The 23,596-nt window shown below is 42.3% G+C and overlaps 1 protein-coding gene and 1 pseudogene across 2 annotated transcripts; both read left to right on the top strand.

Annotated features, from left to right (window-relative positions):
• Nucleotides 1-2,637: 2,637 nt before the first annotated feature.
• LOC308653610 (interleukin-6-like) lies at nucleotides 2,638-3,261 on the top strand (the record flags this gene model as incomplete). Its single annotated transcript, XM_081302234.1, has 1 exon — nucleotides 2,638-3,261. The coding sequence occupies one exon, from the start codon at nucleotides 2,638-2,640 to the stop codon at nucleotides 3,259-3,261; it is 624 nt and encodes a 207-aa protein (XP_081158360.1).
• Nucleotides 3,262-10,824: 7,563 nt separating this feature from the next.
• Nucleotides 10,825-11,856, top strand: LOC308652767 (sperm motility kinase 2B-like; annotated as a pseudogene). Its single transcript has one exon. The product of its transcript is annotated as a sperm motility kinase 2B-like (transcript).
• The last annotated feature ends 11,740 nt before the right edge of the window (nucleotides 11,857-23,596 follow it).

Here is a 23,596-nt window from a genome sequence, read left to right as displayed (position 1 = left end):
CTAATTTTTTGAGTTCTTTGTATACTCTGGATATTAGGGCTCTATCTGAAGTGTGAGGAGTAAACATTTGTTCCCAGGATGTAGGCTCCCTATTTACCTCTCTTATTGTTTCTCTTGCTGAGAAAAAACTTTTTAGTTTAAGTAAGTCCCATTTGTTGATTCTTGTTATTAACTCTTGTGCTATGGGTGTCCTATTTAGGAATTTGGAGCCCAACCCCACAATATGTAGATCTGAGCAAACTTTTTCTTCTATCAGATGCAGAGTCTCTGATTTGATATCAAGGTCCTTGATCCATTTTGAGTTAACTTTTGTGCATGGTGAGAGAAAGGGATTCAGTTTCATTTTGTTGCATATGGATTTCCAGTTTTCCCAACACCATTTGTTGAAGATGCTATCCTTCCTCCATTGCATGCTTTTAGCCCCTTTATCAAATATAAGATAGTTGTAACTTTGTGGTTTAGTCTCTGTGTCCTCTATTCTGTACCATTGGTCCACCCGCCTGTTTTGGTACCAGTACCATGCTGTTTTTGTCACTATTGCTCTGTAATATAGTTTGAAATCTGGTATCGCTATACCGCCTGATTCACACTTCCTGCTTAGAATTGTTTTTGCTATTCTGGGTCTTTTATTTTTCCATATGAACTTCATGATTGCTTTATCTATTTCTACAAGAAATGCCGTTGGGATTTTGATTGGCATTGCATTAAACCTATAGAGAACTTTTGGTAATATCGCCATTTTGATGATGTTACTTCTGCCTATCCATGAACAGGGTATATTTTTCCATCTTCTAAGATCTTCTTCTACTTCTCTCTTTAGGGTTCTGTAGTTTTCATTGTATAAGTCTTTCACCTCTTTTGTTAGGTTGATTCCCAAGTATTTTATTATTTTTGAGGATATTGTGAATGGAGTGGTTGTCCTCATTTCCATTTCAGAGGATTTGTCGCTGATATACAGAAATGCCTTTGATTTATGCGTGTTGATTTTATATCCTGCCACTTTGCTGAATTCATTTATTAGTTCTAGTAGTTTCTTTGTAGACCCTTTTGGGTCTTCTAGGTATAGAATCATGTCATCCGCAAATAGTGATAATTTAAGTTCTTCTTTTCCTATTTTTATGCCTTTAATTTCTTTCGTCTGTCTAATTGCTCTGGCCAGTGTTTCGAGAACTATATTGAATAGAAGTGGTGATAGGGGGCATCCCTGTCTTGTTCCAGATTTTAGAGGGAATGCCTTCAACTTTTGTCCATTCAGAATGATGCTAGCCTGAGGCTTAGCATAGATAGCTTTTACAATGTCAAGGTAAGTTCCTGTTATCCCTAGTTTTTCTAATGTTTTGAACATAAAGGGATGCTGCACTTTGTCGAATGCTTTCTCTACATCTATTGAGATGATCATAGCGTTCTTATCTTTAAGTCTATTGATGTGGTGAATAACATTTATTGATTTCCGTATGTTGAACCATCCTTGCATCCCAGGAATGAATCCTACTTGATCATGGTGCACAATTTTTTTGATGTGTTTTTGTATTCTATTCGCCAGAATTTTATTGAGGATTTTTGCATCTAGGTTCATCAGAGATATTGGTCTGTAGTTTTCTTTCTTTGAGGTGTCTTTGTCTGGTTTTGGAATCAGGGTGATGTTGGCCTCATAGAATGAATTTGGAAGAGCTCCCTCTTTTTCTATTTCCTGAAATAACTTGAAAAGTATTGGTATTAATTCTTCTTTAAAGGTTTTGTAAAACTCCGCTGTATACCCATCCGGTCCTGGGCTTTTCTTGGTTGGTAGTCTTTTGATGGCTTCTTCAATTTCATCCATTGATATTGGTCTGTTCAAATTGTGTGTATCCTCCTGACTCAGTCTGGGCAAATCATATGACTTAAGAAATTTATCGATGTCTTCACTATCTTCTATTTTATTGGAATATAGGTTTTCAAAATAATTTCTAATTGTCTTCTGTATTTCTGTAGCATCTGTTGTGATATTGCCTTTTTCATCCCGTATGTTAGTAATTTGAGTTCTCTCTCTTCTTCTCTTCGTTAGCATGGCTAAAGGTCTGTCGATCTTATTTATTTTTTCGAAGAACCAACTTTTACTTTTGTTAATTTTTTCAACAGTTTATTTGTTTCAATTTCATTGATTTCTGCTCTGATTTTAATTATTTCTTGCCTTCTGCTACATTTGCTGTTGTTTTGCTCTTCCTTTTCTAGGGCTTTGAGATGAAGTGTGAGCTCGTTTATTTGTTGGTTTGTTCTTTTTTTGAGGAACGACCACCAGGCAATGAATTTCCCTCTTAAAACTGCTTTCATTGTGTCCCATAGATTCCGATATGTTGTGTCTGTATTGTCATTTATCTCTATGAATTTTTTATTTCCTCCTTTATGTCTTCTGTAACCCATTGATCATTCAGTAACATATTGTCCATTTTCCATGTGATGTAGGATTTTTCCTTCCTTCTTTTATCATTGATTTCCAGTTTCATTCCATTATGATCAGATAAAATGCACGGTATTATCTCCATCCCTTTATATTTACTGAGGGTTGCCCTATGGCATAATATATGGTCTATTTTTAACATTCAGCTCTTGAGCCCACCAGGAAAGACAGAGCGCTCCATCTGCCCTCCAGGAACAGCCATGCAGTTCTTCTCAATTGCCTCCTTGGGGCTGCTCCTAGTGGTGGCTGCTGCCTTCCCCGCCTCAGAACTTAGGAGAGAAGATGGAGAGAATAGTGTCACTCAAAATAAACCAACACGTGCCTCTTCTGGAAAAACCGCAGGACAGATTTCCTACCTCATCAAGGAAGTCTTCGAAATGAGAAAAGAGCTGTGCAAGAATGATGAGACCTGTATCAAGAGCCATGTGGCAGTGTCTGAAAACAATCTGAACCTTCCAAAGATGACTGAAAAAGATGGATGCTTCCAAACAGGATACAATTGGGACAACTGCCTTGTGCGAATCACCTCTGGGCTTCTGGAGTTTCAGGTCTACCTGAGGTACATCCAGAACAAGTTTCAGGAAGGCAATAACAGGGACAGAGCTGAACATGTGCAGTTCAGTTCCAAAGCCCTGATTGAGATTCTGAAACAAGAGGTGAAGGATCCCAATAAAATAGTCTTCCCTAGCCCAACTGCAAATATCCACCTGTTGGCAAAACTGGAGTCACAGAATGATTGGCAGAAGGTCATGACCATGCAACTCATCTTGAGCAACTTTGAGGATTTCCTGCAGTTCACCCTGAGAGCTGTTCAGAAAGCGTAGTGGGCATCTAAGCTTATTGGTTCATGGGCATTGCTTCCCATGGTCAGAAAACATGTCCTGTCCACTGGGTACCTACCTTATCTTGTTCTCTACGAAGAACTGACAGTATGAGCGTTAGGACACTATTTTAATTATTTTTAATTTATTGATAATTTAAATATGAGATTTGAGTTAATTTATATGTGATTTATATTTATAATTTTATAAAGTGTCACTTGAAATATTTTATATAATGGTTTTGAAATGATATAAAAGTCTAGGCAGTTTGAATATCCTGCTTCAGAGCCAGATCATTTCTTGGAATGTATAAGTTTACCTCAATAAAATTGCTAATTTATACATTTTTAAAGAAAAAAAATATGGTCTATTTTTGAGAAGGATCCATGTGCTGCTGAGAAAAAAGTATATCCATTTGATGATGGTTGATATATTCTATATAAGTCAGTTAAGTCTATGTTATTGATTGTGATATTGAGTTCTATAGTTTCTTTATTCAACTTTTGTTTGGAGGATCTGTCCAGTGGTGAGAGAGGTGTGTTGAAGTCACCCATAATTATTGTGTTGTGGTCTATTTGATTCTTGAACTTGAGGAGAATTTGTTTTATGAACGTCGCAGCACCATTATTTGGTGCATAAATATTGATAATTGTTATGTCTTGTTGGTGAATGGTTCCTTTTAACAGTATATAATGACCTTCTTTATCCCTTTTGATTAACTTAGTCTTGAAGTTGATTTTATTTGATATGAGGATGGCCACCCCTGCTTGCTTACGAGGACCATGTGCGTGGTATATTTTTTCCCATCCTTTCACCTTCAGCCTATGTATGTCTTTTCCAATCAGATGTGTCTCCTGGAGGCAGCATATTGTTGGATTTGTTTTTTTAATCCATGATACCAGCCTATGTCGCTTTATTGGAGAGTTTAAGCCATTAACATTCAGAGTTACTATTAATATATGGTTTGTACTTCCATCCATGTTTGATTATTTATCCTTTTTTTAAAAAAAATTTAGTTTGTTTCTCCATGATTATCTTTCCCCTCGCCCTCTGTCTTTACCGAGGCACTTCCCACTGATGGTCTTGGTTATTGTTTTTCATTTCTTCCTCTTGTAGTGTTTTGCTCAAAATGCTTTGCAATGCTGGTTTTCTGGCTGCAAATTCTTTTAACTTTTGTTTATCATGAAAGATTTTTATTTCGTTGTCATACCTGAAGCTTAATTTTGCTGGATACAGAATTCTTGGTTGGCATCCATTGTCTTTCAGTGTTTGAAATACATTGTTCCATGACCTTCTTGCTTTCAGCGTCTGTGATGAAAAATCCATTGTTAACCTTATTGGTTTATCCCTGAATGTAATCTTCCTCCTTTCACTTGTACCTTTTAATATTTTCTCTTTGTTCTGTATATTGGATATCTTCATAACAATGTGTCTTGGTGTTGGTCTACTGTGATTTTGTGTGCTCGGTGTCCTGTATGCATCTTCAATTTGTATATCTGTTTCCTTTTTTATTTCTGGAAAGTTTTCTGTAATTATTTCATTCAGCAGGTTACTCATTCCCTTGGTTTGAATCTCTGTACCTTCTTCTATCCTGATGACTCGTAAGTTTGGTTTTTGTATGTTATCCCATAACTCTTGGATGTTTTTCTCGTGATTTTTTACCAGCCTTTCTGAGTTGGCTAGACTCTTTTCAAGATGATATATTTTGTCTTCATCATCTGACGTTCTGGCTTCTACTTGCTCCACTCCGTTAGTGATACTCTCAGTTGAGTTTTTAATTTGGTTTATCGTTTCCTTCATTTCTAGAATTATTGTTTGATTATTTTTTATAATCTCTATCTCCTGATAAAGATGCTTAACTTCTTCTTTTATCTGTTTATGTAATTCATTCTCAATGTGTTCTTTCGCTCCTTGAATTTGCTCTCTCGTATCCTCTTTAAGGTTCCATTCCATCTGTCTAAGGTGTTCCTTGAGTTCTTTATATGACCATTTTTCTGATGACTCTAGGTCTTCCTGAATATTTAGGCTGTCCTGCATTGTTTGTACTCCTTTTCTTCCTTGCTTTTTGAAGCTGCTCATGTTACTTCTTGTTCTGTTTGACTGATGAGTTATTGTTTACTCCTATAAATTTATTAGATGCTTGGGAGGAAAGGTATTAGAAGGGAAGGGAAGAAGTCACTAAAGAGAATAAGAGTAAGCAGGTAGAATTCAAGGAATGGGGAATAAGAAAATTGAAAAGAAATGAAAAGACAAAAGAAGAAAAAAATAGGAAATTAAAAAAGAAAAAAATTTAAAAAAATAATAAAAAAAATTAAAATTAGAAGGAAAAAAAATTTTAAAAAATTGTAAAAAAATTTAAAAAACAACAAGAAAGAAAAATGAAAATGAAAGAAAAACCCAAATTAAAAAAAAAGAGAAAAAAAACCTAATAAATGCCGTCTTAGAGTTTGATTAACTTCTCTTCCAGTAGGTGGCGCTGTGCCCACCAGGCCAAGTTTCTCCTGTCAATACGCGGGAACCAATCACTGTGCAGCAGCTCCTCCCAGACTGGGTGAGTCTCCAATCCTGAGTGCCTAGGGCCTCCTCTTGTGTCTAGTCACTTCCCACTTTTCCTCTAGCCAGGCCCCTCTCACGGGTGCCACTCACCACAATACTGGCTACACGCCAGGTCTGCTGCTCCCGGGAGCCCTGTTTTCATGAACGACTGGGCACACTCTTCCAGTTTGCCATTCCCTCAGACCCTGAGTTTGTAGAGCTTGGGGCTGAGAATCCTCAGCGAATTTTGCTTGCCCTCCGGTAGCCACGCCCCTGGTAGCTGGTGCAAGAGACCTCAGTTGTCAGCACTGGTGGGAGCGGTAGCCGGGAGTTCCGCGCAGCAGGTCCCGCGCCATGTCTGATTCCCTCGGTCTGGCTATCGCGCTCACGGGAGAGCTGGGAGGGGCCCTTACGGGAGAGCTGGGAGGGGCCCTTAAGGTTTCCTGATGTGTGGAGAGGGAAGGCTAGGGAATGACACACCTGTAGCCGCAGGTTTCAATGAAGTTATCTCCTCCGCCGCAGTCTGATGACATCAGTTCTCTGCCATGGTGGTGTCTCTTGCAAATGGCGACAGTTCGTTTTCCTTTGCCGGGCGACCACTGCAACGGGTGGGTCCTTACTGTCTCTCCCAAGCCCCGTTTCAAACCTGTGGCCACTATCTATGAAGGCTCGGTTGGCATTTACCTCCGTAGGATCAGAAGGGCTGACCAGTTGTTTCAGCCGATGGATTAGTGCTGAGTCACAGCTGTTTGTCTGCGGGAAGCAGGCGAACGGGAGCTTGAATTCAGCCGATCCGGGCTCAGTGTGTGTTCTGAGAGGCCCAGACAGTTCGCCCCAGATCCATGTCAGTTCAGCACTGCCTAGTGATCCTTTTTCTTTGGGGTCGCTGTGACGGCTCCTCTGACCTTAAGGGTCTGCAGAAAGAGAGAGAGAGCCTAAAGGAACATTTTAGAGAAAAATGATTCCAAATCTCCAAAATATGACAAAGGGTATCCTGAAAACCCCACAACTATAATTATTTCTACTGGAGAAACACTGAATATTTTCTCACTAGGATCAGGAATAAGTCAAGGATGACTGCTCTCACTAAGTTATTCAATGTTTTATTGGAGGCTGTAGTGAGGACATTCAGGAAAGAAAAATAAAATAAAAAGCATTCAGATTGAAAGAAGTAAAACTATCCTCATTTGTAGATGACATAAGGTTATTATATATATAAGAACCTTCTCCTTATGTCTTTATATATAAGAAAAAAATAATGAACATGCGAAAAAAATGGTAGAGATAATAAATGCATAGAGTCAGGTTGTAGGATACAAGGTCAATATACCAAAATTAATTGCATTTTTATATCTTGTAGTAGAAATTCTGAAGAAAACATTTCCATCCAAAACAGGATGAAGAAAAAAAAATACATTGAAATAAATTTCATAAAAGAAGCAAAACACTAATATACTGAAAGCGAAAATAATTTGTGAAATAAAGAAGACTGAAATATGTAATGTTTTGAATAACTAATAATAACAAAAAATGATCATAAGAAAAAAGACTGAAATATATGAGAAATCAGATATCCAATTTAAGGATAAGGCTTTATTTTTAGAAGCAGTATTATTATGAAGTAATGACATACTAAGGGATCCTAGGGGCTAGGGTGAGCCAATGGTGCAGCCTAGCTTTCATTTATACAAAGAGAACAGGGTGCATACATGGTTCTCTCTGGATTGCTGCATCATAAGGAGAGCAAAACAAGTTTTGATTCAGTGTGACTTATTTTGTCCTATGTCCATTTAGTTGAAATTTGTGGTGAAACATTTTATTTCCTGTACCTCTCACTTTGGGTATATCCTACATGTATTCCTTTGTGCTTTCCACTGGGGGTTCCATTTAACAAGAGAATGGGACACCACCCTGATGGAAATCTGCTTCAGGGCAACTTCAGTAGTGTAGAGAATGCTGCTGCTGCGTCTCTCCATCCCCACCTCCTCAGCTGCTGATGTCACATGTATAGGCACTGTGTGTTCAATGCCTTAGGACACATTTGGGGTTTTCTGATACATGGATCTCTTACATCTTGTAGGAAAGAGAAGTGGCACTAGGTTTTATAATTGTCATGAATTTGCTTTACCAGAGATCTTTCTGCCTTCATGGAGATCTGAGTTCCTAATCTGGTGTCCTTCAGGTCAACCTGAAGGACTCCCCTCAGACAGGGCCCATCTAGTGGGGAGAAACTCCCTGGGCTTCTGTGTATCTCTTGCTGTGTTTGGAACGTGTGTGTCTCTTCAAAGTTCCTGTTGTTGCTTCAGCCTCAATGTGACAGCATTGAAAATCCAGCCTTGAGGAGGTGGTTAGGACATGAGGCTCCAACCTTAGAGATAAGATGTGTACCTGAAGAGTGCTTCTCCCCTGTGTGCAAGGTCTGGTTTACTTCCCAGCACACACACACACACACACACACACACACACACACACAGAGAATTTCGTCTATCTAGCTGGCATATGGCAGTGTTTTGTTTTGTTTTGTTTGTTCCTTTTGGTACTGGGGATTGAACCCAGGAGTGTTTAACCACTGAGACATATCCCCAGATTTTTTAAAATATATTTTATTCGAGACAGGGTGTTTCTGAGTTAAGTGCCTTGCTGGGGTTGGCTTTGAACTTGGGAGCTCCCTGCCTCAGTCTCCCCAGCTGCTGGGATTACAGGCTTGTGCCAACGTGCATAGCTGTGTGGCAGTGTTTTAATGCGCTTTCCTGTCCTTGTGGCCAAGACACCCAACAAGAGCAACTCGGAGGAGGAAACGTTTACCTGGGATCAGGGGTTCAGAGGTCTCAGACCACTGATATCTGATTCAATTGCTCTGGGCCCAAGGTGAGGCAGCCCATCATGGGGGAAGGGCCCAGCAGAGGAAAGCTGCTCATCTGAGGGCAGCAAAGAGGCAGAAGCAGAGCCAGAGAAAGAAGAAAGGTGGGGTGAGGGTCAGAGGAATGAGGCACCCTTCCAGGGCATGGCCCCTGTGACCCACCTCCTTCAGCCATGCCGTGCCTGCCTACAGTAAGCATTCAGGCAGCCCATTCAACGTGGGATGGACTGAGAAGGTTACAGCTCCCCCAGTCCCACTGTTTCACCTGTGGACAGTCCTGAACTAGCACAGGAGCCTGTGCAGGGGATACCTCACCTCCGAGCCATAACAGACTGTGATGCTCTCAACCTGGGATGGAGGCGGGAGGATGCCACATTGAAGCCCAACCCGAGTAACTTAGCGAGACACTGTCTTCAGAAAACCAACAAACATGAAGGAAATTTGGGGGTGGGGGCCAGGGAAGTACTTCAGTGTAGAGCACTTTCCTGACGTGCCTGAGGCCCAGGGTCCAATGGCCAGTATTTGTCCAAAGAACGCAAAACACAAACCCATACTGTAAGGGTCCGGCGAAACGTCGGAGTAAGAGACCACAAGAGACTGTCTTATACAACAGCAGAAGGGTGGGTTTATTTGGAGACCAGCATGCTGGGGCCCGAGCTCTCTATAGCAAAGAGAGATAGAGCCCTGAGAACAGCTTGAGCAGAGCTTATATACTTTCCCTGGAGAGGGCAGCGAGAGAAGTTACATTTTGTAGTTTGGCAGTTGGGGACAGCTCATTCTGGGAACAAGATTAGCAGACAGTTCTTAAGATTTCAACAGTGTTTTGTTAAGCATATAGAGAAACGGAGTGACAAGTACCTATTTTATTATTTAGAACGCAAAACGCAAACCCATACAAACAAAAGAAGCAGAGCCTCTTAAGAAAGTGGTCAGCCGCCCCACCACCCCCTTCATGTGAGGATACAGCAGCAAGGCACCTTGACCTTGGCCTTACTGGAATGGTGGGAAGTGGGTTTATATTTGTTAATAATCTACCCTGTGTAAGGGGTTTTGATAATAGCAGCAGGAAGGGACCCAGTGTGTGGGAACATCTCCATTGCATCCCAGTGGAAAGGACACTTTGGCTGGTTCCAGGATTGTGGGCTTCTTCCTTTGATCCCTCATCACTTTGAACTCAACCCACTCCCTTTTGCATTCCAGGGTTTCTAGCGAGAAATGTGATGAGGACCTTGTGGGGAAATGATGATGAACGCTCCCTCCCTCCCTCTCAACCCCATAGGTGTTAATGCCTAGCTCTAGAGTGTCTTAGGCAGCAGAGGGTTTTGTTACAGCATCCCAGTGTAGGTGAAGTGCCACCCCGTCCCTTGGACCCCCAGTCATTGTGAGTTGGAAGAAAGAGGAATTGAATACTTTGAGTGTCCATAGGATGAGGTCTTTAAAAGCTGAAAGTTCTTATGGATCTTTGAGACCATGGAAGCATCCTAGTGATGTTGGACCCTAAACAGGCAAATATCCGCCTGCGGAACCCAGGGAGACAAAAGCCTTCTGGGGTCTTTTCTTCTTCTTATCACAGAAGTCAAGAGGTCCTGGAGACCCCAAAGTGGGATGACCCCTGGGGGCTATACCCTGGCGCTACTGGGTCATTTCTTGCTCCGACCTCACAAGGAGCCACTGTGAGGTGATCCCAAAACACCGGCTATAGAAGTGCGTGGCTATGAGTGGGTGTTTGTCCATGAGTACAGGAAGCTCTGTGGGACTCCCAGATAGATAGCAGCGTTTGGTGGTTGTTGGTTGTTGTTTTTGGTGGTTTGCTATTGTTTTTTTGATTTGGGTGTGTGTTTGCTTGTTTGTTTTGTGTTTTGCTTTTTGGTTGTTGTTTTTGGTGTTCCCTTTGGGTTTGTTATTTTCTCTTTTTAGCTAGTATCCTTAGTTGGTGTTCCGGCTCAGGGATGCGCAGAGAGAGAAGTGAGAATAGAGTAGAGGCGCAGGGGCCCAGCTCCTGCTACGAGAGGGCCCTGACGGACCACTACCGAGTCCCGAGGGCCATTAGGGAGGGGAGGTATGGGCAGGTGGTACTAGCCCGCCATCCCCTGACCCGGACAGAGGTGGCGGTGAAAGTGGTGCCAAAGACAGAGAGGAAGGAGCCCACGCTATGCGAACGGGAGGGGTTGATGGCCCTGGAGCACCGAAACATGATCCAGCTCTTCCAGGTCATCGAGACCCCGGACAACATGTACCTGGTCATGGAGCATGCAGGTGGGGGACCTCTCCAGCGTCACATCCCACAGCCTGGTGGCCTCCCGGAGGAGAAGGTCTGCAGAGTGTTCAGGGCGATTGTGCGTGTCCTGCATCACTGCCCGCATCACTGCCACCAGCAGGGCTTCGTGCACCTCGACGTCAAGCCACAGAACTTCCTGGTGGATGCCAGTGGCCACCACCTCAAGCTCATCGACTTTGGCCTTTGCATGAGTTTCACACCTGGGCAGAAGCTAAAGGAGTTCCGGGGCACGCTCCCATACTGCGCCCCGAAATCCTGAAAAGGAAGGAGTTTGAGGCCCCCCGCGAACGTCTGGAGCCTGGGCGTCACCCTGTATTTTCTCCTCACTGGGAAAAGGCCATTCAGGGCGAGCACCAAGAAGAGTCTGCGGAGGCGAATCTTGCAGGGAAGCTGCCATATCCCGGGGCACGTGTCCCAGGAAGCGCGCAGCCTCATCCTGCAAATCCTCAGGGTGGACCCCACGCAGAGGCCCACCCTAGAGCAGATAATGGGGCACCCGTGGCTAAGCCAGGCTGAGGACCCCTCACCCAGTCGTCCCAGCCAGCCACTCCCCAGGCAGCAGCCAGACCCCGCCATCCTGACCCTCATGTTCGACATGGGTTTCGACCCCTGTACTGCCTGGTTGTCCCTGGCAAATCGCCAGTTCCATGAGGCTATGGCCACCTACCTCCTCCTCCAGCACCAGACACGCCAGGGGGCGGGCTGCGGGCTCTGGGCAAGGAAGCCTGTGGGTCTGGGGGCGGTTGGGCCTCGCCCAGGACTGGCTGCGGGTCCTCCCAGTGTCCGCCCCAGCAAGTGCCCCAGTGAGCCTGCCCTTGCCTTGCCCTGTGAGCAGCAGCCGCCCCAGGAGGCCTGGCCCTCAGGGCAGAATGGCGCTGCGCCAAGTGCCAGCGAGCCCGCCATTCCTCTCGCTTCCTCGATGTGAGGACACCCCCTCCCAGTGCAGCCCCCCAGTGGCGAATGTACCTCAGGCCCAACCCTCGAGCCTGGGTGGCAGAAGGTGGCAGCTCGGCTTCCCAGGATCTGTCCACTGGGCAGGCCCAGGAGAGAAGCAGGGGCTGGAGGGGTCTCACCAGGAGGATGGCCACCTGCCTGCGCCAGCTCTGCTGCTGCGTGCCCTGATTCCAAGGGCCCACGGCCCAAAGAAGAGTGGCTCCGATGGGTGGAGGCCACAGACCCCCTAGGTTCCTCTTCAGAGTGGCCCCAGGGCACGTGCCCTAGTGAGACAGGCGGGCCAGTGCACAGCCAGAAGACCCCAGCAGGTCTGAGCATCCCGACATCGTGGCGCGGCCACCTGTCAGGAAGCGGACGCCACAACAGCTTGGGAAGTGAGGCGTGCCCACTGGCTCAGGCTTCTCCATGCGGATTCCAGCCAGGAGCTCCTCTGGATCCACCGGGACTCTCCTCTGCCCCCACCTGCCAGCGACATCAGAGACTCTTTCCCCTCAGACTCTTCCCCTTGCCCTGCTCTTCTATGCTGTAGCAGAGTTGGTCTTAATAAATTTCTGTTTCTCACAGATTGTATAATAAGATTGATGTTGAAATAATTTATTGGAAAAAGAAAAAGAAATTTAATGTAGGAGTGTGGGAGACCAACCTTACGGGTGACTGAGTTACACTCCCCAACTGGGTGCTGAGGCCCTCAGTCACAGAAATGGGTGTGTCTTGCTACAGCCCCATGGGTGGAGCTATGCTCACCTGTTCCTTTGTAATATAACCCCTTGCCCTGTTTAGGACAGAATCTGCCATGGAAGTGCCTTGTGTGTGTCCCCTCCTCTTACTGTGCCCTTGGGTGTGGCCTACCCAGGTGTCAGTCAACCTGCTGACAGTGGACATCATGAAGATAGACTCAGCCCCCTGAAACCTGACCCCTTGCCTCATCTGAATAGCTTCTCCTCAATAAAAGGGGTCAGGGCGTGCTCTCTCTCTCTCTCTTTCTGCAGACCCTTAAGGTCAGAGGAGCCGTCACAGCGACCCCAAAGAAAAAGGTATTTGTGTCTCTTGTGTGGTTATTTCGTGCAGCCCAGTTAGCCCAGTTTAACTAGAGTGACCCCTGAGCCTTTTAGTCATGAGAACAGAAACCCGGCATTTGAGGAGGGAGGAGGAAGAAGAAAAAAGAGGGAGCCCTTAGGAAAAGAGCAGGTGCCCGGCAGCCATCCTGTCCAAGGTCTGGACTGAGGTGCCTCCCTCTCCTGTTCAGTGTACTTGAGACTCCTGCCCCTTGAGCCAGTGCACAATGGGACTGCAACACCTTGGGCCAGTGTAGATGGGGACTCTCTTGCCTTAAGTCCAAAGTTGAATGATTTGGCCATAAGGAATCCTGCTCCTGTCTTCAGGCCCCTTTCTGAGGTGTGTGGAGAGGGTGGGTGGCAGCTGTTGGAGAAGACACATGTTTCAAGGCGTTGGAGACTCAAGAATGTTTTGTGTCATCATCTCCCTATACCTGTTTGCATGCAAGTGAGAGGTGGGTCAGAGGGCATGGTTGGGTCTGTTGGCAGGGGTGGCTGTGGCCTTCACCTTATGCCATGCAGCCTCTATAGCCCAAATCTTTTTCTGGTGGCTGCTAGGGATCAAGGAGTGTGAGCATAAGTTCTTTGTGGACTGGAGATACTAAATCGTCTCTGGGTTGTTACTTTCATCAAAGTCAAATGCACCCATGTGGAATTACTATTCTCTTTGGGTTCTAGTAATGTTGAATTTTGTACAATGATTCATGCCCTATTAAAGTGTGGCAAACCTTGAGGGCATTTTTGTAGAGGGTGGCTTGGTTGTTTGGGTGAGTGATAGTTCACAACTCAGAGGAGGGTTGAGTAGCCGTCCAGAAAACAATGTTTCTTGCCCAGGGATTAGAAAATTTAAAATTTGGTAAGATTTTAAAATCATACAATTTCATCTTCAGATTAGTTGCAATCCATAAAAACCCAGTTGATATCTTTATTGAAATTAAAAGTTTTTCTAAAGTTCAATGTATCCAGAATAGCTAAAATCATCTTCGAAAGAAGGAGAAAAGTGGAGTCAGACTTTTTGATTTAAAAGCTTATTGTAAATCTATAATATCACAGTGGTTTACAGCTTCAGAATAGACATAGAGATCAATTGAATTGAATTGAGAGTCAGAAACATTTCCTCATGTTATGGCCAACGGATGTTTTAGTCAGGGAAAAATAGTCTCCAACTACTGGTGCTGGGACAACTGGATGTCCATATATGAGAGAATGAAGTTGGAGAATGAAGTTGGATCTGTACCTCACACCACATACAAAGATAAACTTAAAATGATCAAAGAGCTAAATATAAGAGGTGAAAATAGGAAACTCTTAAAAGAAAACAGCCATAAATTTTCATTACCTTGGAATAAGTATATAGTTTCTCAGTATGACATTAAAAGAATATTTACCACATAAAAATACTAAATAAAGGTACTGTGTCCATCTACAACTATAAAAATTAGAAATAAATATTTTAAAAAGTATAAGCAACAAGTGAAAAACAGAAATTGGTCTATCTATGTTGAGGTTAAAATTTTGTGTTTCAAAGGACATCAAGAAGGAGAAAAGATACCCGAGTGTCATACTGTGAGAAGTCATCTTACTTATGAATTTGAAATCAAAATTTCTGATGGGAGAATGGAGTTTAAACTAAAAGAAGAGATACTGCCAGTCCTTCTTGGGAAATTTCTGCATGACTTTCTGGTGAGAGGGAAGATGGCCATGTTTTAAAACACTTCTGAGAAAGTTCCTGTGTAAGGATCGTGTTTTCCAAACTAAAGTGTTTGTGTACATGAACTGAAAAAAGGTTTTCTGTCTGACTTTTGATTAGTTTAGGAAAAAATTTAAGTATAAAATTAAATGATTTTGGCTAATGTATGTAATAAATTAACTTCATGATGACACGACATTGAGATGAAACCCCTGCCTGGGAAGCAGATGGATTGATGGCTGCGGAAGTTTTTCACTTGCCCACCAGCACAGGCTTTATCTGAGCCAACATTCAGTATCAGGATAACACAGGGCTCTGTTTCCTGCTCTCAGGAATCAGGAGGTGAGGCAAGAGGGCAAACAAGGTGGGGAAGGCTGGTTTCTGTTTGACTAGCTATAAGCCTGCTTGGCTTTCTGCCACTTCCCAGTATTCAACACCCAAGCTACATGTTCACCTTTGGGTGCTTTTGTTCAGGGGAGATGAATACCTACATAAGGGGTCTCTGCATCATGGAGGAACCTACATTTTCCTTCATTAAGGTTTCCTTTAAATTTTAGTATTTATTTTTTCTTATATTACAAAAGTAATATAAAATGGTAAGAGAAAAGTGAAAATAAATTTAACTATTCAAAAGAGGGGTTAATTGATGGACCATAGAGGATTTTTCAGAGTAGTGAAAACTACAGTTTGATATCACAATGATATGTACATGCCATTTTGTATTTGTCACATATATATTATTTATGTTGTACCCATACAATGTACAACACCAAAACAATGGAGGAAGCTGTGAATGTGAGGGGTGTCAGGGCGCTGTATGTGGGAAACCTCTATACCGTCATCTCAATTTGCTGTTAACAGTAAAAGTCTAGCAAAAATAAATAAATGCATCAATAAGTTAAAAGGAACAATAAAAAAATCCCCAAGTCAAAAAAGCATAGAGATAAACTGTGATTCAACCTCTAAGAGTTACCATTGTTAAAAATTTGTCTTTATTTACCTCTAGCCTTCCTTCCCTGAATATTGTACACGTTTTACATAATTGAAATCAGACTGCACATACAATTTTTATCAGGATTTTTTCAATTAACTTTATGTTTAATAAAAATATTTTATTACTTCATCGAAAACTCATTGCAAGTACATTTTACCATGTAGATGTATCATTGCAAATACATTTTATCATGTAGATGTACCATGTTTGTTTGACTTATTCCCCTAGTGTTGGATGTATAGGTTGTTTCCAGTGTTTACTTTTTTGAAGAAATGGTGCATATTAATTAAATAAAATAGGAAGGTTCACTGTGACATATTTGTATATCCATATAACATAATTTGATAAATTTTATTTCTTAATACCTCCCCTAATTTTTCTCTCTGTCTACCCATGGTCCTCTTTCTCTACTCTAATGGTCTCCTTTCTACATTCTCAATACTTCCTTTTTTATGTAATATGATATTTGAAAAATTAGAATTTCAAATTTTTGAAATATTAGTAGAAGCTGAAAACTAGTAGTGAAGATATAAGTAGTTTTTCACCTCAGTAGTGATAAATGCTCTAATACTCCTTTGGGATAAGCTGTGTTTTGTTCTGGGCACCACTGAAGTTAACAATATCATTACACAAATGTCAATACGTGCCCACATTGTATTTTTAGGGAAAAATGTGATGTCACCACCCTCATAGTGTAGATGTTTGTGAGCTGTGAATCTAAGTGTCCTGATGGGTAAGGCGTACTGTTTTGGTGTATGGTTGAGTCATAATTGTGTCTCTGCAGAATATATTTGTTTGTTTTCTGAGGAAAATTGAAAGGAGGAAAAAGAACCTGATCATCCTCTGATTGAAATGAAACTGCTCTGTGTCTAAAGGCTTATTGTTCTCCTGGAGGTGGAAAGTCACATCTGTGTACATGCCATTGTTACCTAGAGCATTCAGCCTCCTGAGATCATTCTATGACCCAGAGGTCTCCACAGTCCCACCCAAGGTTTCTGGAGGGTCTTATGTTGTCATTACTTTTGCCTCTGGGTGGGATCCTGCCTCTCTGCATCTCTTCCTGCCCCATACCATACACACCCAGATCTCAAGTTTAGCTTCTTCCTCACTTTCCACAATATCCGTTCAACCAGAGGATCTGCATGTGGAGCACTGATAATAGTGACCACTGACATTTATGGATCACTTATGCTATGCCCGTCATTATATAAGTTCTTTAGAGGTATTGACCCATTAATCTTCATAACAACCCTGTGAGATAGATCTGTTCCAACTATACAGATGAAGGAACTGAGGCACTGAGAGATTAGGTGCAATTTATAGGCAAGTGTTTTCTAAAGCTGGTTCACTTACTCAAAACATCAGTGAGCATCCTAATAATTCTTCAAGGTGCTGAGGATTCTGTGTGAAAGATATAGACATGGAGTTATCCCTCTAGGAGTTCACAGTCAGGAGGTGGGAAACAGACAGCAAGGAAATTAGCAAAAACAGGCAACAGGTGTAGTACAGAGTGGTTCCCCAGTGAACCTTATTTCATCTCTGTAGTTGTAAAAGTGTCTGGAGTCCTGAAGGACGTTTGGAAGTAAGCCAGAAATGGAGAAGAACCATGGGAAGAGTGTTCCAGGGAGACAGCAGTTTGTGCAAAGGCTGGGGATGAGGAGTGAGGATGATGAGGACCACATGCCAAGGGGTTCTGGAATGTCTACAGTGCCCGAAGACGTGGGGTCAGTGTGGAGGAGAGAGTCAGAGGGTTGGACAAAAGCTGGGGCAGGGAGACCTGTAGGCCACAGAGGGTCATCTTAAAGATTTTAGACTCTGTCCCAAGGGTGATGATTAGCAGAGGAGGAGTCTAAGTAAGGGAGGGTCATGCTCATATTTACATTTAAGTTTACTTGGGTAATAAATGCAGAATGGAATGGGCCAGTGGGCAACTGACTAACAGTGGGAAATCCAAGAGGCTTCAAATGAGCCAGGCAAGAACTCATGGTGGCCTGGACTCAAGGAGTCACCAGTGGAGAAAAGTGATGGATTTGAGATTTGCCTAGAATGTTGTATTGGACAAGGTTCTTAGTTGCAAAACAAACAATCAAACAAAAAATCCAGAGTCCATTCGAGGTGATTTAAGAGGGAAGGGATTTATTATAGGTTATTAGGTATCTCACAGAACATTTAGGAAATCTCATGGAATAGACTCTAGGCAGTTTCTGGTGAAAAGCTCTAGAGGAGACAGAAGAGAAGTCTTTGTCATAGCCACAAAGCTGACCCTGCCACTACTAAACCCAGAACCGCACACTGCCTCTGCTACTGTTCATCCCAGCAACAGGGTTGCCCCATTCCTGGCCTCTTGTCCTGCATAACTTGATTCTGATCAAAGCCACACACAGGCTTATCTAATTAGAAGAACTTTAATCACATAGGTCTTCCTCAGTGGCAAAGAAACAAAGTGAAACATACCATCTCTGTACAGGAAGGTATGCTAGACTGTATATGGAATGGTGGTAGAGAGGTCAACCTGCAGTACTTGTCCCAGAGGTGGCAGGATCAGTGGGCTTTGGTGAATAATGTTGAGAAGAAGATGCTAAGAAATGTCCCCAATTTATCCCTTGGTATCTAGGGGATTTTGGCAGATTTTATTGAAATAAAAAATGTGAGAGAAAACCACTTCAGAAAGGAGGAAGATGTGTTCCGTTGGGTATGGATTGACTTTGAGGTATCTCATGCTATTCACATAGAGAAGTCCCGTAAATAGTCAGATGTAGATCTGGAGGTACAGGTTTTTGAGTCACCAGTATATGAATGATGAGGGAGGCGAAATGATTTTCGGAGGAGTGACAACCTAGGAAGAGAGTCAGAATCTATGGCATAGAGGGCCACAGTCAGGTCTTTTGGAAAACTATCAATATTTAAGAGGGTAGGTAGAGAAAGAGGCATCAGCAAAAAGACTGGGAAGGACTAACCAGAGAGATGATAGAAGGCTGAGGACGTGAGGTTATGGAAGGCAAGAGAAAAGAGTCCTCAGAGGAGAAGAGTGTGACAGTGCCCAGTGCTGCTAGAGAGCAAGCAAGCAGAGGGCTGTGAGGTGACAAGGATGTTCACTGGTGCCTCTGCCAAGGATAATTTTAGTACAGTGGTAAGGAAGAAAGGCAGAGTGTAGGGATAAGAGGAGTGAGTAGATAATGAGGAAGGGAAGAGAATAATAGTAGATATTCTGTAAAAGGTGGGGAGGGTGGGAAGGCATGGTTGAAGTGTGTAAATGCTGATGGGAAACAAAGAAAGAAGAGAAAGAGAAATCCAGAAGAGAGAAAAGATAAATGAGGGATTAAGCCCCTGAGAAGATAGAAAGGATAAAGTCACAGTTTAGACAAATAGACATTCATGCATTCAATTCATTTTTATTCATCCATTCATTTAATTTTCCTTATGATCCATCTGCCTCTTCTTAGCCCTTGTGTAGTTCAGAGTTCACTGTGCATTTATCCATTCAAACATCTTCTGTTTGCTCTTGAATTTATTTGGTATTTCAAACATTCACTCATTCACGCATTCATCCATTTATTCACTCATTTTTTAAATCTACTCACTCATACATTTATACATAAATGTATTCAACCAACCTTTCTGTGGGGATAAGGAGAGAAGTGGGTGGTTTCAGGGTCTGGAATCCAGGGCTGTTTGCCTTGCCCAGGGGCACTGGAGGACCCCATCTTTCTTCTCTGTATGCCTCCCCTTAGCTGGTGGCTCTCAAGCTTAGTTCGTCTCCAACACTGAGGTCCGCAGGAATCACCTGGGGATCTTGTTAAACTGCAGATTCTGGTTCAGTAGCTGGGAGTGAGGTCTGTATTTCTGACAAGCTCCCAGGTAAGACTTGGGCTGCTGGTCTTCAGACCACACCGAGGAGCCAAGAGTCCAAGTCCAGTTGGTGCTATCCAACAGACATAATAGGGTGGCCACATAAAATACATGATATCTTGTTAAATTCAAGTTTCAGATAAATGAATAGCATAGTCTGAGACATTTATACTAAAAATTTACTAAAGATATTAAAAATTTTTGTGTTTATCAGAAATCCAAATTTAACTGGGAACAGCATTTTAATTTGCTCAAACTGAAACTCTTATATATGATCGGAGCCACAAATATAAGCCACATATGTAATTCTGTATTTCCTACTAGCTGTATTTTAAAAAGAACAGGTGAATTAAATTAGTAATGTATCTTCTTTAATCCAATGTATTAAAAATACCATTTCAACATATAAGTAACAACAATTATTGAGGTATCTTTCTTTCTTTTTTTTTTTTTAACCTGTACTCAGCTTTTGAAATCCTGTGTCACTTTATCTCAGTTTGGACTAGCTACATGTCAAATGTTTAATAACTGTATGTCGCTAGAGGCTGCTGCATTGGACAGCATTGGTTCACATCTTTCCAGGCACTGAGATTTCAATGGCTTGGGACATGAGTACATTTTAAAAGCTCCCAGGTGATTCCAATTTGTACCCAGGTTGCCTCTATGGTCCTTGTGCTGCCTGGACAGAGCATTCAGTGATGAGTGGCGGCTGCCACAAGAGGGAGCCATTCCCTTGGAATAAAGGCTCCTTAAGGCCACGTGAAGTCTCCTCACTGGATTGGGATTCAGGAAACGCTGGGTGAAGACACTTGCACAGACCAGGCCCTTTCCTCAGCTTCCCTCACAACGGCTTCCCAGCCAGCGTCCTCCACAGTCTGAACCACTCCCTCCTGCGGGACCCATAGAGTTGCTCTAGTTAGCCCTGCCATCTGGATTCCCACCACCCCTTCATGAAGTCTTTTCCCCTTCAGTAAAAGGGGAAGATATAAAGACTAGGGACCAGAATCCTGTAGTTTGGGGTCTGAACCTAGTCCTGGTTCTGTCACCACCTCCTACCACTGTGACTGTCCTTGGCTCATTCACTGGTGTGTTCAGGAAGGGCAATGAGTGATAATGCCCAGGAAGTTCTTGTATTAAAGTCAAGTCAAGTAGGTGCTCAGGCAATAATAGTTCATTTCCCCTCATCCTTCGAATATGTTGGAGGTAATGTGATTCAGCTTATCAAGTAGTCCTCAAACTTGCCTTACCTCAGGATCACTAAGAAACTTATGCACAGATCCTGCTTCCTGGTCCTCTCTCCCACAGACTCTGATTCATTAGGACTGAGATGAGACCAGGGATTATGGATTTTAAAGACATTCTCCAGATGGTTCTGAACAACCAGCCTGTTATAGGTTTTGTAGGTTGTTGTTTGAGAACCAAAGACATGGAAGGAACAGGGATTTGGAATAAAGGGACCCAGGTTGAACTTTTAACTTGGCTTCTCAGATCCTCAATTATGCCACTTGTTAAATGAACACTAATAAGACCCATTGCTCAGGGGGTGGTAATAAATACAACTGCCTGGGTGAGTAAGGCTGGGTAACCAGGATCTTCCCTCCTCTTCCCTCTCCCTCTTTCCTAATTCCCTGTGTTACCCCTGTTTCTTGAGTAGGCAGTCTTTCTCACCTCCTAATCACTGTTCATCACTTCCCTGGCCCCTGGGATGTCCTTTCTTCCTGTCTGTTGCCTCCCTCAGAGCTGGGCCCCACCTGTTGCCTCTGACTTCAGATTAGATTTTGTCTTTAGTGTCCCATTGCTGTATTCGTCATTTCTGATGTAGTTTCTTTGATCCAGCAAAGGGTTTGTCATTGGAAGGCTACCAGTGCCCCCACCTCACTACCTCCTTCCACCTCCCACCCACAAGGAGCCAGACTTAGCTGCCAGGTCTTTGCAGGAAAGGATGGGGGCAGGGGCATAGCTGGGGCAGAAGGGAAAGGAAGCAGCAGCAGATCTGAGTGAAGAAGAGCAAAGATGAAAGCTCTGCCCTGCTTTTCAAGGGCAGACTCTGGCCTGAGACAGGTCTGCTGTATAGAAAAACATACCAACAGCAAAGCTAAACAACAAGGCCAAGCTGGAGCAAACAGGCAAAGGATGACTATCTTAATAGATTTCATATATAAATGATATTAACTCAGGTTTGCAGTTTTAATTAATACCTTGGACTGACCATTCTGATTTCTGAATTGAGATGGTAATTGTAGCTTAAAGGGATGGCTAATCAGAGTGAGCAGGAAGATCATGGGCCTTCTGGGGTTTTCATCTACTTACAAGGGAAATTAACATCCACTGCCCAAATTTTAAAATGGCAACAAATACCCAAAATATAACTGAATCTTTATCATGTCCAAAGTGATGTCTATTTAATGTGCTAGTCACACCCCATATTCTATACCCTTTTATTTTTTACTTAATATATCTTGGTATAATTTTTTATTCCATTATATCCTAATTTACATCAATCTTTTAGAAGGCTTAATAGAATTCCATCATGAGACTCTTATCATTTATTTAATTACTTTCATATTAATGTATGTAAAAACATTGTTTCTAATGTTTTTATTATAAAGAATTATGGTATTGATATCTTTTTAAAATATTTATTTTTTAGTTGTAGTTGGACACAATGCCTTTATTTATTTATTTATTTATTTATATGTGGTGCTGAGGTTTGAACCCAGGGCCTCTCACATGCTAGGTAAGCATACCACTGAGCCATAACCCCAGCTTTGATGGTATTGATATCTTAAGAACTTTAATCTTTTCCTCATTTTTTTTCCTTCTTGAAGTAAAATATTTGGTAAGAACATAAAAGAGGTGCAAGGTTAGAATTTTGATTGTATTGTTCTCTGAGAAGTTAGACTAGTTAACATGCTTTCTGACAGTTTGTTTTTAATGACAATTTTCCATATGCTTGAAAACTGAAGGGTATCAATATTTTTATTAATTCCAAGGTGGAAATGATGCCTTGTTTTAATTTGTGGTTATTTGATTTTTGTTTACTGAAGAGCACCTTTTCCTGAATTTTTGGATGTTTTTCTTTCTTTTCTTTTGATTTACTTGTTCATCTTGGCAAGTTAATTTTCGATCAGATTAATAATCCCATTACAAGATTGTGTTTTAATATCTTCTTTTAGTAAAATTAATGTCAAATTGGTAGGCAGGGGTTTCTGCTCCCCAATTATATATAAAATGAGTGCTTCCAATTACCATTTTAGATTAGAGTATTTTTCAGATTTTTATCTTCTGTTTGACTCAAGGTTTTATAGTGTTATTTAATTTTTTAATAGAAGAGTATGAACATAGGATGAAGCTTAGTCAGACAGAAGGAGGCTTGTTAACATGGCCTTTGGTTGGGGGACTGCTGCTTACTTAGTTGGCCTCTCTGGGAGTACCCCCTGCTTCTAAAAGTCAAGCAGTGCAGAGCTATCTGAACCAGTCTTTTGGAACTTCAAAGGAGTTTGGTAGTGAGACTGAACTCATTATTTCACTATATAGTTAACTGAAATATCCTATCTATATGATTTAGCATGTACAGATAGATTCTGTGATCAATTTCAATTTTCCTCTGGCTAAGAAGCTTCTAAAAGCCTTCACTTGTGACAATGAGTTCAATGGCCATTTCTGGCCCATTTGCAGAGACCATATTTCTGGGGACTCTCTCAGTGTGTCTCAGCAGTTCTTGCTGTGCTCAGACATGTCCCTATGGGAGATCCACCATTTGCTGTTGGAGATATTTCCTGTTTTTTTTTTTTTTTTTTTTTTTTTTTCTCTCCTGTTTCACTTCAGTTTAGGGGCCCAGTATAACCATGAGAGTAAAGTTCATTTCTCCTTCCCTAGGTCCACACAGACCTAGTCTTGCATTAGTTCTTTCTTGGCTGGGATGACCATGCAAGAAGGCCCCAGGCTTTCCTGATAATTCTTATATAGCAAAAGGTCCACAAGCCAGAGCAACCAGAATCAGCCGTGCTTCAGAAATCAGCATGCCCACTCTAACAATGGCGGATCTGGTTTGTGTGATCATTTGTGAACATTTCCTCCATCTCTGTGACCAACTTGTCCTTAGTATAATCTTTTAATGAAA

This window comes from Spermophilus citellus, assembly GCF_964194105.1.
Source record: "Spermophilus citellus genome assembly, chromosome: 7".
Classification (NCBI taxonomy): domain Eukaryota; kingdom Metazoa; phylum Chordata; class Mammalia; order Rodentia; family Sciuridae; genus Spermophilus; species Spermophilus citellus.
This window is presented reverse-complemented; position numbering and strand designations above follow the sequence as displayed.